The following is a 17,552-nucleotide window of genomic DNA, read 5'->3' on the forward strand; positions in this document are numbered from 1 at the left end:
AACTGCCTGTTGTGGGATTATTAAATTTAAATAAAATGTAAATCAATAGTTTAACTAAATTGTTGCCTTGCTCTTTTAGGAACAGTAGTGCCAAAGATCTTACATCATTTGCTGCTGAAGCTATAGCAATGAACCGCCAGCTGATGGAGCGTGAAGAGGAAGAACAAGAAGCAGACTCTTCTTCATGCCCTATCATGGTTAAAGCTACCTCTTGCTCCACTAAACTTTCTCCTCCTTCTGAATCAAAGTTGGCGATGAGGAGACAACAGGGAAGCAGAAGGGGTATCTCTCCTCCTAACCTAGGCTCCCTTCTTATTGTGAATGACTGAGTTTACGTCTAAAAAAAAAAAGTGTATGACTAAGCAATGACAGAATGATTGTCTCCTTTTTTTTTTTTTTTTTTTTTCCTTTTCGACCTCTGGCTGTGCAGCAGTCTGATATTTGACTATAAAACAGAATATGGTGAACTCTTGAGGTGCACTCTAAAAAAAGATTTTAGGCACTAGAAATTGCCTCCAAATCAAATATCTGGCTGTTAAGTCTGCTTGTTTGAAAATGCAAACTGACAGATTTTTGGCAGAAGTCTCATTTAAAGGATTACTTTTTGTATGTTTGAGGTTGGTCAAAACCTTTAAAATGTTCACGCACTTATTTTGTATCATGCTTAGAGCCAGTGTTGTTCAAAGCAACACTTACAACACGGGTATATCATAGTTACAGGTATATGGGTGTACTAAAATTTTGAAATTGGCAAAACTATGAAAGGGGGCAATGACTGTAAAATTGTGTTCAGTCTAGGGGAATGTATATTCTGTGCAAAGCATTTTTTATATCTTTGTATAGGTTGTGGGGAAATCTTAGGTTGTCATTTGTTTTGTCTGCTCTGTTGAGACAGCCCTGTTGAGACAGCCCTGTAAAACTAGACACAGTCCATAGACTAAAGTGGCATTCTTTCTAGGCAAAGATAAATGGCACCCCATTTCCTTTTTCTCCTCTGTACAAGGTAACAGAACTGCTCCCATGTTCGTTTTTGTTTTCAAATAGATGTTCAGCCTTTTTAGATGCTTAGTTTATACAGAAATGTACATCTTTATTCTCAGTGCATCTTTAGTCTTGGGACTAACCATTCTGTCCTTATACTTGTGTACTAGTCAGGAAAGTTTCTGTCCTTCCTCTGTAGATGGAAACTCCCTCAGCAACCCTTTATTCCTCCCACTAGATCCCCCACCTCCTCCATAGGAGCATAGAATATTAGACTCATTAAGCTTAAAGTACTTTTTACATCACTTGGTCACTTGATTGTCATATGGGTTACACTTGGCAAAAAAATTAAACTACTAGCAAATGCATAGATCTGTTAGCTATTCTTTAAGCCCTTTTATATTAGGAAATGAAACCTAATTAATTTAATCAAATGTTTGAAAGTCTGAAAGCAGGATGTGACATCACAAGGTCCTGGGACTTGTAGGCAAGACTGCAGCATTATGCAAAAGTATTTTGACGTAGCCGCCATTTTTAATGAATACTAGCAGAATGAGCAGACTTCGCACTGGTATATTTTCACCATTTCATTTAATGTTTGTGTGGTTAAGATATCCAGTGTCCCCCCTTATGATCTCCCCATTGACCCTGCATAGCACCCTGCCACCTTAACAGTGACCCCCACAGTGCCCCATCCCCTTAGTGACTGCCCTACCATCCTTAATAGTGACATCCACAGCAGACTGCTTCCTTAACAGTGACACCTCCCCCCCCCCCCCCCTGCACAGTACCCTGTCCCCTTAAGTGACCCCTTAATTGTGACCTTTTGTGAGAAGCTTCAGGCAGTGAAGAGACACAGGATTCCCCCCCCCCCCCATCCTGCATACACAGAGCTGACAGACTGGAGGAGTTCTGCATAGCATTGCATAAGAACAGGTAGGGAGAAGATCCTGTGTATTAGCAGTGTCATTGTACATCTGGAACTTGTAGTCTTACTCGTGCAACATGCTGAGTATACCAGCACTCAGGGTAGCACTTTTATTCACTCCCTTTGCAGAGTGGGGGAGGGGCACAAATATTCATGAGGAAAACCTCTATTGCAGTTAAATAAAAAGCCAGAAGATGTGTGAAGCTGCAAGCTCCTATTGGCTATAACATTTTTTGGGACTATCTTAAGAATTGTACGTCCTAGATAGGTTTTAGACAGTCTCTACCTTCTAAGAACCTTTAATTTGTACTGTAAAAAACATTTCCTGAACCAGAGATTATGGAATAGTTTTTTACAGTACAAATTAATTTGATATTACCTGAAGTCTTAAGACTGCGAAGCAATAACTTGGGCTCATCGGAGCTAATACATTCTAATACTGTACAGAGCTCCTGCTCCGTACAGTATTGGAACAATGTTTTATGCAAATCCTTAGTCACAACAGCAAAACTGAAATTTCAAACTGCTAAACTTTCCTGTGCCATTCTAGTATATGAATATAGCAAGTTTCTCAGTTGTATGAAATCATTTTTATTTTCTACCAGGTTTTGCTATTATAGCTTTTTCTCCTCCCCCCTTTTTCTTAAAAGGTGCTGGTCCGTGAATATTACTTTTCTGTTGAAGTAATTTTTAATGGTTCTTGCCTAGATATTACTAGTATATTATGTCCCCTGCTGTCATAATAGCGCTCCTATGTATTGCTGGTAGCCACACACTCAGAAGATGTTCCAACTCACAGATCGCGTACATAGGCGGCAGTGAATTGTTTCTACTATTTGAGCAGGCCAGCCAATAAAAATGTTCTTTAGACTCTTCTGACCAACACCAGACATGTAGATGGAAGTTCTGAGAGGGAATCTGAAGAGACCATAATAAAGTATCTACAGTGACATGCAAAAGTTAGGGCACCCCTGGTCAAAATGACTGTTATTGTGAACAGTTTGGTAAGTTAAAGATTAAATGATCTCCAAAAGGCATTAAGTTAAAAATGACGCATTTCCTTTATATTTTAAGCAAAAACTTTCTTAAATCTTTAGCATTTTCAAAATAACAAAAAAGGAAAAGGCTGCAAAGCTAAAATGTTGGCACTCTGCATGGTTAGTACCAATTAGCACCCCTTAAGAATCAGTTTTTAAAAGCTTTTTGTAGCCGGTCAAGAGTATTTCAGGTCTTGTTCAAGGGATTTTCATCCATTCTTCCACGGCTGTGAGATTCCTGGGCCGTCTTGTATGCGCTGCTCTTTTGAGTCTATCGAGAGTTTTTCAGTGATCAAGGGACTGAGGACTATGCTAAAGCCTTCAGCTTGCGCCTTTTGATGTAGTCTGTTGTGGATTTTGAGGCATGTTTAGGATCATTGTCCATTTGTTGAAGCCATCCTCTAACTTTTTTTTTTTTTTTGTCTGCTTCCAGAATTTGCTGGAATTTCATTGAATCCATTCTTCCCTCTACCAGTTAATTGTTCTTTGTGCCATTGGCTGCAACAAAAAGCACGATTGCTGCACTCCCATGCTTAATGGTCGGAGAGGTGTTATTTTCATGAAATTCGGTGCCCATTTTTCTTAAAACATACCTTTTTGCTCATTGTTGCCAAAGAGTTCTATTTTACCCTCACATGACTTGTTTCCAAAATCCCCTATGCTTGTTCAGATGTTTTGCAACTTCTGATGCTGAATTTTGTGGTGAGGATGCATGGGAGGTTTTCTTGTGATACAACTTGTCTGTCAAGGCGATATTTGTGCTGGTGTTGAACAGTGTACCACAACTCCAGAGTCTGCCAAATCTTCCTGAAGATCTTTTGCAGTCAAGCTGGGGTTCTAATTTGCCTTTCTAGCAATCCCACAAGCAGCTTTGACTGAAATTTTTCTTGGTCTTCCAGACCTTCTCATGACCTCCACTGTTTACGTTAACTGCCATTTCTTAATTGCATTTCAAACTGAGGAAGTGGCAACCTGAAAATGCTTTGCTATCTTATAGCCTTCTCCTGCTGTGTGGGCCTCAAGGATTTTTATTTTGTTATACAGCTGCTTAGCCATGAAGAACCCCTGCAGTTTTTTAGGACAGTTAGGAGTCTGGGTATTTATAAAGCATTGAAATTTGCATCACTTGGCCTTTCCAAACAATGATTTTGAATAAGACTGAACCCTAGCAGGCTATTTAAGATCTCAGACCTCTGTCAGTTGAGTGTTCAAATCTCCTTCGGTTTCTATACTTGCAAGGTACTGTGTTTTGTTTTTCTTTTCCACTCTAAAATTAGGGTTGGGTGGGGGTTGGAACATGTAGAAACCCTAGATGTGCCACTTATGTTTTTGGCGGCAACACATTAGTAAAACATTAGCTAGAGCATGCTACATTTTTGAAAAGTCTGAAACACAAATTCCACATTGAACATAAACGCGAGTAGAAAAAAAAAAGCTGGATCTGGTGTTTTTATAGCAAAGATGGGAAATAAGAAAATGCCACTAAAAACTTGCATAAAAGTGTTCTAAACAAATAGAATATGGATGGGAATAACTGGGAGATCACTTACTTTAATTTTTTGGTATTTTTTTTTAAGAAAGTTACCATGGAGGCACATTCTAAAGTGGTGTTTTTTTTTTTTTTTTTTTTTTAAGGGGGTTGTCCAGGATTTTAATATGGACTGCTTACCTTTAGGAAAGGCCATCAGTATCAGATCAGGTAGTCCAACACCCCTGCCTATGAGCTGATTTGTTGCAGGTCTGGATCCTGTTGACAGGGAATAACTTAAAGGGAACCTGTCGTCAACTTTATACTGACCGTACTGAGGGCAGTATAAAGTAGTGACAGAAATGCTGATTTCAGTGGTGTCGCACATCAGCTAAAAGTGGTTGCAGCCCAGTCCTAAAGAGTCAAATCTACCTGAGAAGAGTCATGGTTATTCATAATCTCCTGCTCGCACCGCTCATTTGCTGATTGGCAGTTCTCTCCTAGAGAAAGGGAGAAAACTAGGTAGAAGACTGTGAATAACCATGACTCTTCTCTGGTGGCCGTGACTCCTTTCCAGGCCCAGTCTGTAATGTTTGATTGCTGTCTCACACAGAACCATGCAGAAGTATAGGTGAGAAATTCATAGCAATTCTGTGGTGTCGCAGTATCCTCTGCTGCATTGTTAACTAAAGGATACAGTATTTGCTAAATGATATAAGTGCCTTAGTGCAAGTAAGAGGTTTGAACAGTCTCATGTTATTGCTGTGTTAGGGCAGAGGCTCTTCATTTGATTGATTTACATGTTGTGCTTTATTATGAATCGCTAAAATGGTCCACTTCAGAAAATGAAAATAAATCAAAGCATTTTTTGCCAGATTGGAATCTTTCATTGTATCACTGCGGTGTTGGATTTAGGTATTGGAATCCAAACTTTTATATGGTGTTTTTTGCATCCACTTTACCTATGTAAATGAAAAGGCTTACCTTACAGATGAAGTACCGTATTTTTCGCCGTATAAAACGCACTTTTTCTCCCCCCAAAATGGGGGGAAAATGCCCCTGCGTCTTATACGGCGAATGCTGTCAGTTTTACATCGCAAGCTGCGCTGTAAAGCGAGCGTGGACTCGGAGGGACTGGGAGGAGGAGCTGGGGCCGGCAATAGCGGCGGGGCGGTGCAGTCGCTGTACTATAGCCCCGCCGCTCCGGTATACTAATATAATATGTCATATTCAATTAATGGTTATTAAATATGCCCCTTTATGCCTAATAGTACCTTAAATCCTAAGCGCTTCAGTAGAATGCAGGCCGGGCAGCAGCGTAACTCCCTGATGTCACGTGCCTGCGCTGCCTACTTTATGAATGAAGCAGGCGGCGCAGGCAAGTGACGTCAGTGAGTGACGTGCCGACCGCCCGGCCTGCCGGCATTGTACTGAAGCGCTTAGGATTTAAGGTACTATTAAAAATAAAGAGGCATATTTAATAACTATTAATTGAATAAGACATATTATTTTAGTATACTGGAGCGGCGGGGGATCTGTGGATGGCACAGTTATGGGCTGGGAGGGTCTGTGGATGACATGTATAACAGTGCCATCCACAGATCCCCCGTAACCGTGTCCGTCATCCACAGATCCCCCCCCCCCCCCCCCCATAACAGTGTTCGTCATCCACAGATCCCCCCCCCCATGACAGTGTCCGGCATCCACAGATCTCCCCCCATGACAGTGTCCGGCATCCACAGATCTCCCCCCATGACAGTGTCCGGCATCCACAGATCTCCCCCCATGACAGTGTCCGGCATCCACAGATCTCCCCCCATGACAGTGTCCGGCATCCACAGATCTCCCCCCATGACAGTGTCCGGCATCCACAGATCTCCCCCCATGACAGTGTCCGGCATCCACAGATCTCCCCCCATGACAGTGTCCGGCATCCACAGATCTCCCCCCATGACAGTGTCCGGCATCCACAGATCTCCCCCCATGACAGTGTCCGGCATCCACAGATCTCCCCCCATGACAGTGTCCGGCATCCACAGATCTCCCCCCATGACAGTGTCCGGCATCCACAGATCTCCCCCCATGACAGTGTCCGGCATCCACAGATCTCCCCCCATGACAGTGTCCGGCATCCACAGATCTCCCCCCATGACAGTGTCCGGCATCCACAGATCTCCCCCCATGACAGTGTCCGGCATCCACAGATCTCCCCCCATGACAGTGTCCGGCATCCACAGATCTCCCCCCATGACAGTGTCCGGCATCCACAGATCTCCCCCCATGACAGTGTCCGGCATCCACAGATCTCCCCCCATGACAGTGTCCGGCATCCACAGATCTCCCCCCATGACAGTGTCCGGCATCCACAGATCTCCCCCCATGACAGTGTCCGGCATCCACAGATCTCCCCCCATGACAGTGTCCGGCATCCACAGATCTCCCCCCATGACAGTGTCCGGCATCCACAGATCTCCCCCCATGACAGTGTCCGGCATCCACAGATCTCCCCCCATGACAGTGTCCGGCATCCACAGATCTCCCCCCATGACAGTGTCCGGCATCCACAGATCTCCCCCCATGACAGTGTCCTCCTAAAAAAAAAATACATATGGGGGGAATCTGAGGGGAAAATTTGGAGTCTGTTAAAGGGTACTTTCACACTTGCGGCAGAGTGATCCGGCAATCTCTATGCAAACAGACAACATTTGTAGACTGATGCGGATCAGTCTCACAAATGCATTGCAAAAATAGATCGGTTTGTCAATTTGTCATATTGTTTCTATATATTTTATTTTTTTCACATCTTTAAAGGTCTGCGCATGAGCAGACCGGAAGGACTGATTCAGCATTGCAGTATCCAAATGAACAGTATCCATATTGCAAGACATCCTGATGCATCCTGAACGGATTGCTCTCCATTCAGAATGCATTAGTCTAAAACTGATCAGTTCTTTTCGAGTATAAAGCCCCTAGGACGGAACTCTATGTTGGAAAAGAAAAACGCTACCCTTGGAGTACTTTATGCCACATTGATCAAATGTCTTGATATTTGATAAATTTGTCTTATTAGACTTAACATATTTGTCTACGGAAGCTACTTCAGTTTTCCTACTCCACACTCCTACTGGAGTAAGATTGCCAGTTTTTTGTGACTTAAAGTCTCAATGTCAAATGTCGAGTGAAACTCATTAACATAGCCAACTACACCCACATTACAAAACTGGAGTGGTGTAAAAATGCCAAGTCACAAGTTGCAAAAGCCAATTTCTAATGTACTTTTATAAATGTTCTTTTTTTGTTTTTTTTAGGCCGTATTGTGCAGACTGGTGCATCCCCTGCCAATACCAGTGCTGCTAAAGCCTGGTATAGATGGGCTGTCAGGCTTAACAAAGTGGGTGTGGGCAAGAGGAGGCATATGCTATATTGAGCTCCTGCTCTGCACTCGCTCAGCTCTAATAACCTGCATACCACATTGTTGCAGGCTATTAGCAGAGCAAGCGCTGGGCTGGAGATCACATAGCACATTGCTTTTTCCTGTCTGTGCCAGCCCTGTTATAGCCCATCTATGCCAGGCTTTAGCAGAGCAGCCCAGGTACAGATGGGAGCAGTGGTGGGGAATCCATATTTAAACAGTGGTGAACTTCAGGGTAAAGTTTAAAAAAAATTAGAAGTTTGAAATATTTTTTAGCCTGTTTATAATCTGTTTTAATGAAGTGTAGCTGAATGTATAGGTACATTTGAATTATTGATAACTTTTGTCTTAAATTAAGAATTTTTGATGCAGTGTTATCAAACTGCGATAGATGATTCGTTTTCCCAACTAAAATTTGTGTGTTTAGCTCCACATTAAGTGTATCTACAGATTTGGAAAATGACAACTTAAAAGGAATGTCATCAGGAACATTATTTAAATCAAATTTTCTTTTCACTTTTCCAGATTTCCACTTTTATATATAAAAACTAAAATCCTAATCCTGCCATCTTTGTACTGACCACTAAGACTAATCTCACTCCATTCTTTACAGGTAACTTTTCAGCAGCTGTCTGATTAATAAATGGCAGGATTACTATGAAAGATAATATCTCCATATAGATGAGCCAGAATCTACCCTATTACTGGGCTTAGTGGCCAGTGTGAAAACTGCACAATTTTAGGAACTATCATTAGAGTAAGGGCTGTGAAATGCTGATATCGGCCCTTCAAATGTATCCCCTTACCCTGGGTTCACACCTGAGCGTTTCTGAGACGCGCGTTTTACGCGCGTATTTGTTGCGTGTTTTTTGCAATAGTAAACACGTGTTTGACACGCGTTTGTGTGATTGACTGCAGTGTTGTCCAATGAGTCTATGGCCAAAACGCGCGACAAACGCCCCAAAAAAAGCTCAAGAACTTGTTTATGCGTCGGGCGTTCAAACGCGCTGTAAAACTCTCAAGTGTGAACCAGGGCCATAGGGAAGCATTGGTTTTCACGTGTTGAGCGTTTTACAGCGCGTTTGAACGCGCTGTAAAACGCTCAGGTGTGAACTTAGGGTCAAGGAATGTCTATCAGCTTTTATGGAAGTTTTTTATTTATTTATTTTAAGCCAAAGTTGGATGTGGGTAGCAAAGAAATGAGAAATATAAAGGAAGGACTTCCTCCTGCTGGATCAACTTCTGAACTTTGTAAAAGGAAAAAAAAAAAAGCTGACAAATTGTGACACCACCCTAACAAATGTTTGGTTTACTTGCAGTGTTGGGTGCATTGTTTTACAGTTTACTTTTAGCACCGTATTATTATAATTTAAAATCTTAGACAAGCGCCCAACTTCTGCGACATTACTCCATGCTTTTACAATTTTTTTTTTTATGCATTGAAGTGCTGGCATACGGCATGTGGCTGCTGCAACCCATCACTGTCCTCAGTGGTCTACCCCCTGAGAACTGTGATTGGCTACAGTTTTCTATCTAAGCAGTGGAAGGAGGACTGGTTCGGCCTGCAGAGAACAATGCTGGAGAAAGTTGAAATAAAATTGTTATATTTGCCTAATTGGCGGGGGGGGGGGGGGGGGCGGGCATTAGAGTTTTTTTAGTTATTTCTGAAATCCTCTTTCCTACCTTTTTGGGTTTGCAGGTAGGCATTAAAGTAGCTTGGACTGTGAAATAACTCAATAAAACCATAGTTGTCAGATTCTTATATTTTAGCTTTATAAAGGTTTTAAAATGTATTGAATCTGTTTATTTTATTATGTACTCAGGGCTTAGTAACTGACAAATGTTGGGTTCCAAACATTGATGGAATGTCCACATGAGACGTAAATCCTGAAAAACAGGCAGCAGTTTTGCCTCATTTCTCCCTATTGAAAAGGGTAAAATCAATCATGACATGTGGATTTTAAATCCACAGCATGTCTATGCTGCAGATTTCACACTGCAAAGCGTAGGGAGGCAAATGCGCAGGAAAGTCCATAGCATGAAAATCAGAAGGCAAGTTGTGCAGTTTAATTGCAGGTTTTGCCACTACTTATGTCCCATGTTGGACACGCCCTAAAACAACTAATTTATTACTGTTGGGTTTTCACAGAATTTCTTGTACAGTTTGGGCTGAATATACCACAGATGCCAAATGTGCATGCATGCTTTATAGGGAAGACTCAGTTAAAACATGCTTTTAAGTTCAAGTTGTGTAATTTGAGTACATCTGGCGCATCTAAACTATGAATCCTGCTTTTAAGAGTAGAAAACTTTCAGATGAAAAATATGCAGAGAAATTGTTTTAGCTAGTTTGTATCAGAATGGCCAAAAGTATATGCACGTTTGGCATAAAAGCACTGTGGAATTAAAAATACCTTTTTAATAAGTTTTTTCTAAATAACAAATTTGTTCGACTAATTATAAAAGAAATATGTAAAATAAGTACTTTACTATATTTTAACTACAGTACTTTCTGATGCAGCTAAAAGGAGGGTTTAACTAAAATTGTGAAGTATTGTAATTTTTGTAAAACGAAAATAAAAGTTAATAATTTTATTATTCTAATGATCCTTTGACTTGTGTTAATCACATATCCTTTAAACATGAGAGATTGTGTCAACAGTGAATATCTTCCAAATACAATCACCAGTAAGATTACCTTCACAAAGATTCTGATTTTGTCTGTGCCTAGAATCCATCTAAAAAGCAGTTTGGTACAACTAGGGTTTCCACAGATTTTTCCAAATAGTTTGAAAGGGGTGTGGCTTTCTGTTAGAGGTGGGGTTTTAACCACCTCCCGACCGCATAACGCACGGATGCGTCCGGGAGGTGGTTGATTTATTCCTCCTGGACGCATCCGTGCGTCATCTCGCGAGACGCGAGATTTCGGTCACAGCCAGCCCGCGCATCGCGGGCCGGCATTTTGTCAAGGAGCATTTCGTCAGCAACCCGCCAGCCAATGATCACGGCTGGCAGGTTGCTGATTTTTAAAAAAAAACAATGACAAGCCAGATAGCAGATCATATTTGTAAATATGATCTGTTATATGGCTGGCCTGGTCCTTTTCGTCGGTTGGATCCAGCAGAGGAGCAGGCTACACAGTGAGTACACCAAACACCACATACTCGCCCCTGTCAATCACTAGTGAAAGGAAAAAAAGTGATCAGCGCAAACTGTCACTTTTTTTTTCCCACTGGTATTGACCGTTAGGATTTAGGTATAGTTTAGGCCCCTTGGTTAGGTAGTTTAGGGATCATTTAGCGCCCACCGCACCGCAGTCAGTTATTCGCAGATTAGCGTATCGCTAATCAGCATTTGTACTCTTATAGTATCTGGAAGTGATCAAAACTGATCACTGTCAGATCTATAATTGTATTAGTGTCACTTTAGTTCGCCCTCCACCCAAAATGCAGTGTTTGCCCGATCAGGCCTGATCGGTCGCCCACACGTGCGTTCGCCCACGCCCGCCCCACCGCAGTGACAACATATTTTTTTTTTTTTATCACTGCACATTCACTTTACACGCGCTGCGGCGATAAAAAAATCCGTTTTGATATTTTTTATCAACCGCAGCTGCCTCCGGTACTTCGCTAGCCTCCCATTTGTAAGACAGGCTTGCTTTTTTTTCTTGGGTAGTCTCAGGGAATACCCCTAAATTTAGTTGCCCAAATGTCAAACAGGGGGTATTCTTCTGAAGAGGCCTACAGGCTTCTGACCCAGTCGGATGAGGAATGGGAACCCTCATCTGATGAATCTAGCGGGTCAGAATATGAACCTGTAGAAAGCAGTGGCTCTCTGACCCAAAGTTCGGACGAGGAGGCTGAGGTCCCTGATAGCACCAGGCGTACCCGGCCCCGTGTCGCTAGACCGCAGGATCCGCTTCAAGAGCAGCAGAGTGGGGCTGGTGCTGTCGGATTACGTGGTGAGGCATACACCAGCAGCACAGCCCTTCCTGGACCTAGTACCAGCACTGCCGTAGAACATGGTGAAGTAGCGAGCACCAGAAGGGCAGTTGAAGCTGGTACGGTGACACGTGCAGTAGTGACCCCGTCGCAGCCACCGCCCCTAGAATCCCTGAGGTGCTGGTAAACCCTGATTGGCAGTCCCCAACTTCAGCCACACCTGTAGTTCCCCCTTTAACCGCCCAGTCTGGAGTTCGGGTTGAGACAGCTCAGATCGGTTCGGCCCTGGGATTTTTTGAGCTGTTCTTGACTGCGGAGCTCTTAGACTTGGTTGTGGCAGAAACAAATCGGTATGCCACACAATTTATAACCGCTAACCCGGGAAGCTTTTATGCCCAGCCTTTCCGGTGGAAACCAGTCCAAGTTTCCTCAACATGGGTCTAACTAAAAAGCATGAATTGCGGTCATATTGGTCCACGAACCCAATTCATCACATGCCCATGTTCTCTGCTGCTATGTCCAGGACACTATTTGAGACCATCCTGCGTTTCCTGCACTTTAGCGACAACACCGCCTCCCGTCCCAGAAGCCACCCTGCTTTTGACCGGCTCCACAAAATTTGGCCCCTCATAGACCATTTCAACCTGAAATTTGCAGATTTGTATACCCCTGAGCAAAACATCTGTGTAGACGAGTCCCTGATACATTTTACCGGGCGCCTTGGCTTCAAACAATACATCCCAAGCAAGCGCGCCTGGTATGGGGTCAAATTGTATAAGCTCTGTGAAAGGGCCACAGGCTATACCCACAAATTTCGTGTCTGAGGGAAAAGATCAGACCTTGGAGCCGGTCGGTTGCCCTGACTACCTGGGGAGCAGTGGGAAGATAGTCTGGGACTTAATGTCACCCTTATTCGGCAAGGGGTACCATCTTTATGTGGACAATTTCTACACAAGTGTGGCCCTTTTTAGGCATTTGTTTCTAGAACGGATTGGCGCCTGTGGTACCGCGCGAACTAGTCGCGCGGGCTTCCCCCAACGGCTCGTTAGCACCCGTCTTGCAAGGGGGCAGAGGGCCGCACTGTGTAATGAAGAACTGCTCGCGGTGAAATGGAGAGACAAGCGTGACGTTTACATGCTCTCCTCCATTCAAGCAGACACGACAATCCAAATTGAGCGAGCAACCCGTGTCATTGAAAAGCCCCTCTCAGTCCACGACTATAACCTTCACATGGGAGGGGTGGACTTCAATGACCAGATGTTGTCTCCGTATTTAGTTTCCCGCAGAACCAGACGCTGGTATAAGAAGGTGTCTATTATACAGAGCCAATTGAATTAAATATACAGTTTTGTTCTCTACAGTAAGGCTGGGAGAACACGATCCTTCCTCAAATTTCAGGAAGAGATCATCGAGAACCTCCTGTACCCAGGAGGTTCCGTGGCCCCATCCACCAGTGTAGTTAGCCGTCTACACAAGCGACATTTCCCCAATGTCGTTGCTGGTACCTCAACCCACCCGTCACCCCGAAAAAGATGTAGTGTCTGTAGAAGGAGTGGAATAAGGCGTGACACCCGCTATTTCTGTCCTGACTGTCCTGACCACCCTGCCCTATGCTTAGGGGAGTGTTTCCGGAAGTACCACACACAGGTACACCTAGCATAGGGATCATCTCACCAGGACAGGCACACAGGGCTATTAGGGCCCATTCACTCACAGCTGCTGCAAATGTCTCCTTTCACCTGGGACAAAGTGCATAACGCACTTCGCCACATCTTTGGGCGATTTGCGCTTTGCACATTGACCCATGGGGAAGGAGAGGTTTGTTCTATAAAAAAAAAAAAAAAAAACAGTAAGCAAAAAGGTTAATGTTTAGTTCAAAAAGTTAGTTTATATGTTCTGTTCCAAAGTTAATAAAATTATTGCGTTGCGGCCTGTTTTTTTTTTTTTTTTTTTTACCTTCCAGGTGGACCAACCGATCAACTAGCTGCAGCACTGATGTGCATTCTGACAGAAGCATTGCGCTGCTGTCAGATTACACGCAAGTCGTTGTATGTGGCGCTGCAAGATGAGATTTCAACTCTGCAGTAACAGATACGTTTGCCAAGGCATACGAGCTGAGGAGGCGGCGGCGTTCCTATGCTTTGGCAAACACTTTGTATATAAAAAAAAAAATCCCGGCAATGATTTATTCATCCACATCGATTGATGTGAATGGAGAAATCTGGTTTGCCAGGGCATACGAGCTAAGTGGGTATGGATGTTGGGCGGAGCTCCTATTGTCCTGGCAGATGCCTTTCCCCTCTTTTTTATTTTTTTTTTATTTTTTTTTTTGTGGCAGAGATTTTTTCATCCACATTTATCGATGCAAATGAAGAAATCTGTGCCGTTCATTTTTTTCTTTCAGCCCAGAGGCTGAACGGAAAAAAAAATCTCATTACCTGTATGCTCAATATAAGGCGAATAGCAAAAACTCCTAATGCTGGCCATACATGTAATGATTGCGGAGACCCTCAAATGCCAGGGCAGTACAAACACCACACAACTGACCCCATTTTGAAAAGAAGACACCCCAAGGTATTTGCTGAGGGGCATATTGAGTCCATGAAAGATTTAAATTTTTGTCCCAAGTTAGCGGAAAGTGAGACTTTGTGAGAAAAAAATAAAATAAAAATTTTCGCTAACTTATGCCAAAAAAATAAAAAATATATGAACTCGCCAGGCCCCTCATTGAATACCTTGGGGTGTCTTCTTTCCAAAGTGGGGTCACATGTGGGGTATTTATACTGCCCTGGCTTTTTAGGGGCCCTAAAGCGTGAGAAGTCTGGGATCCAAATGTCTAAAAATGCCCTCCTAAAAGGAATTTGGGCACCTTTGCGCATCTAGGCTGCAAAAAAAGTGTCACACATGTGGTATCGCCGTACTCAGGAGAAGCTGGGGAATGTGTTTTGGTGTGTCATTTTACATATACCCATGCTGGGTGAGATAAATTCAAACTTTGTATAAAAAAAATGGGAAAAGTTGTCTTTTGCCAAGATATTTCTCTCACCCAGCATGGTTATATGTAAAATGACACCCCAAAACACATTCCCCAACTTCTCCTGAGTACGGCGATGCCAGATGTGACTTTTTTTTGCTGCCTAGGTGGGCAAAGGGACCCACATTCCAAAGTGCACCTTTCGGATTTCACCGGTCATTTTTTACAGATTTTGATTGCAAAGTACTTCTCACACATCTCTACGCCACAAGTGACCCCGTTTTGGATAGACACCCCAAGGTATTCCGTGAGAGGCAAGGCGAGTTCCTAGAATTTTTTATTTTTTGTCGTGAGTTAGTGGAATATGAGACTTTGTAAGAAGAAAAAATAAAAAAAAATCATTTTCCGCTAACTTGTGACAAAAATAAAAAGTTCTATGAACTCACTATGCCCATCAGCGAATACCTTAGGGTGTCTACTTTCCGAAATGGAGTCATTTGTGGGGGTTTTCTACTGTCTGGGCATTGTAGAACCTCAGGAAACATGACAGGTGCTCAGAAAGTCAGAGCTGCTTCAAAAAGCGGAAATTCACATTTTTGTACCATAGTGTGTAAACGCTATAACTTTTACCCAAACCATTTTTTTTTTTGCCCAAACATTTTTTTTATCAGACATGTAGAACAATAAATTTAGCGAAAAATTTATATATGGATGTCATTTATTTATTTTTGCTAAATTTTACAGCTGAAAGTGAAAAATGTCATTTTTTTGCAAAAAAATCGTTACATTTTGATTAATAACAAAAAATGTCAGCAGCAATGAAATACCACCAAATGAAAGCTCTATTAGTGAGAAGAAAAGGAGGTAAAATTCATTTGGGTGGTAAGTTGCATGACCGAGCGATAAACGGTAAAAGTAGTGTAGTGCAGAAGTGTAAAAAGTGGCCTGGTCATTAAGGGGGTTTTAGCTAGCGGGGTTGAAGTGGTTAAAGTGAGCCAACCATTAGTATTAAGTTAGACAGTAGATCTGGACTTGCCCACATTTATCACTGGCTCAGTTTGGATGACAACTGTGGTACTTAATACATATTTTATTCTAGGTTTACACTATAGCAGGGATCAGCAACTTTTGGCACTCCAGCTGCTGTGAAACTACCATTCCCAGCATGTAAACTCTCTACTGTTCTTATAACTCCCTTGGAAGTGAAAGGAGGATTCTGGGAGTTGTAGTTTCAGAACAGCCGGAGGTTGCTGATCCCTGATTTATAGGATTAGTAACTGGCCCAGCATCTTTGTTGTGGACAAGTTAGTTTGGCTATTCATTCTCAGTTCAGTCATATAATTCTAGCAAGGTTGAAAAGACATCGGCCCATCTAGTTTAACCAAAGTATGTGTGGTGATTGAGAAGCCAAACTTAACACATTTACAGAAGCATTAATGTTGTTGTTTAATTAATCTAGCCATTTTTAAAATCGTCCACTGTTCCTGTCTTGATCACATCCTGAGGTAATTTTACAGATTTACAGTTTGTATAGTAAGAGCCTCATCAATGCTGGAGACAGACAGGGCCCCCTTTTTTCTTTTAAGGATACATATTTCAACATATTTTGTATTAACATGTGTATGTATATATTTAACCCCTTCAGGATGTCTGCTGTGCATGCACAGCAGAAGTCTAGAGTTAAAACCTTCTGCCCACTCAGAAGGGCAGGCACCATAGCTGCTGGGTACCTGTTTTACATAGCAAACACCTAGAGCTAATGCTTGCAATCGACAGTAATGCCTAAATGACAGCATCTGAGAAGGCACGGAGATTGAGGGAGCTGCTAGATTCTCCAGAGAGCTTGAAGCTGCCTCAGGAACCAGAGACCTGCCACAGCTGTATAGAAACATAGTGAATCTCCCATAGACTCTGATGGCAATTCATCACAGTCTACAGGAGAGTTTATCAAACAATCACATGTTCATGTCCCCTACCTGAAATTTTAAAAAAAGTGAACTATTAAAAAGAAATCATTAGCACTGTGTCATAAAATTATTGTAATATTAAAATATATTTATCCTGTATGGTGAATGCTGTAAAGAAAATCATAATGGCAAATTTGCAGTTTGTCGCTTCACCACCCAAAAAAGTGATCAGCCGTATACACTCCAAAATGGTATAAAAATATCGCCACACGATAAAATGAGCTCGCACAGCTTTGTAGACAGAAATATAAAGAATGCATGGTGGTCAGAATATGGACATTGTATTGCTAACAAATCAGGCACATTGCTCACAAATGCACAATTTCAGGTTCAGATACCCTTTAGAGAGACTATACACACTACTTTAAGAATAGTTAAAATAAATTGAAATTAATATGGGGGAAAAAAATGGACATTTGCTCGATTCTCCCTATTCCATTAATTCTCACGAGTTTGTTGTACACTCGGAGCGTGAGTATAAGACCGCTTCCATCCTAACCTCCACATAGCCTTATATTGATTTATGAAGCTATTTAACCCTTTAGAGGTGTGGGATGTATTCTATAATGGTGATATAAAGCGGTCACTGTTATCCAGTACATTCCAGAACTGTAAGGCCTCGTTCACACTTCAGTGTTTGGTCAGTGATTTCCATCAGTGATTTGTGAGCCAAAACCAGGTGCAACTCTAAACACAGAACAGGAGCAGATCTTTCCCTTTTACCTCATGTCTGTGGAGGCTCCACTTTGGGTTTTGGCTCACAAATCACTGATGGAAATCACTGACCAAACACTGTAGTGTGAATGAGGCCTAAGGGTTACATAGCATCATAAATCAATATGCT

General features: G+C 42.4%; 1 protein-coding gene across 1 annotated transcript in view; it reads left to right on the plus strand.

The window, feature by feature from the left end:
* MKNK2 (MAPK interacting serine/threonine kinase 2) overlaps positions 1–5,290 on the plus strand; it is a 126,714-nt gene extending 121,424 nt beyond the window's left edge. Inside the window, exon 15 of the mRNA XM_044305792.1 lies at positions 80–5,290. Coding sequence (XP_044161727.1) covers positions 80–329 — 250 coding nt within the window. The 3' untranslated portion in view covers positions 330–5,290. The remainder of the gene's footprint in view (positions 1–79) is intronic.
* Positions 5,291–17,552: the final 12,262 nt, after the last annotated feature.

The sequence above is a fragment of the Bufo gargarizans genome, chromosome 1, assembly GCF_014858855.1.
Source record: "Bufo gargarizans isolate SCDJY-AF-19 chromosome 1, ASM1485885v1, whole genome shotgun sequence".
In the NCBI taxonomy this organism is placed as follows: domain Eukaryota; kingdom Metazoa; phylum Chordata; class Amphibia; order Anura; family Bufonidae; genus Bufo; species Bufo gargarizans.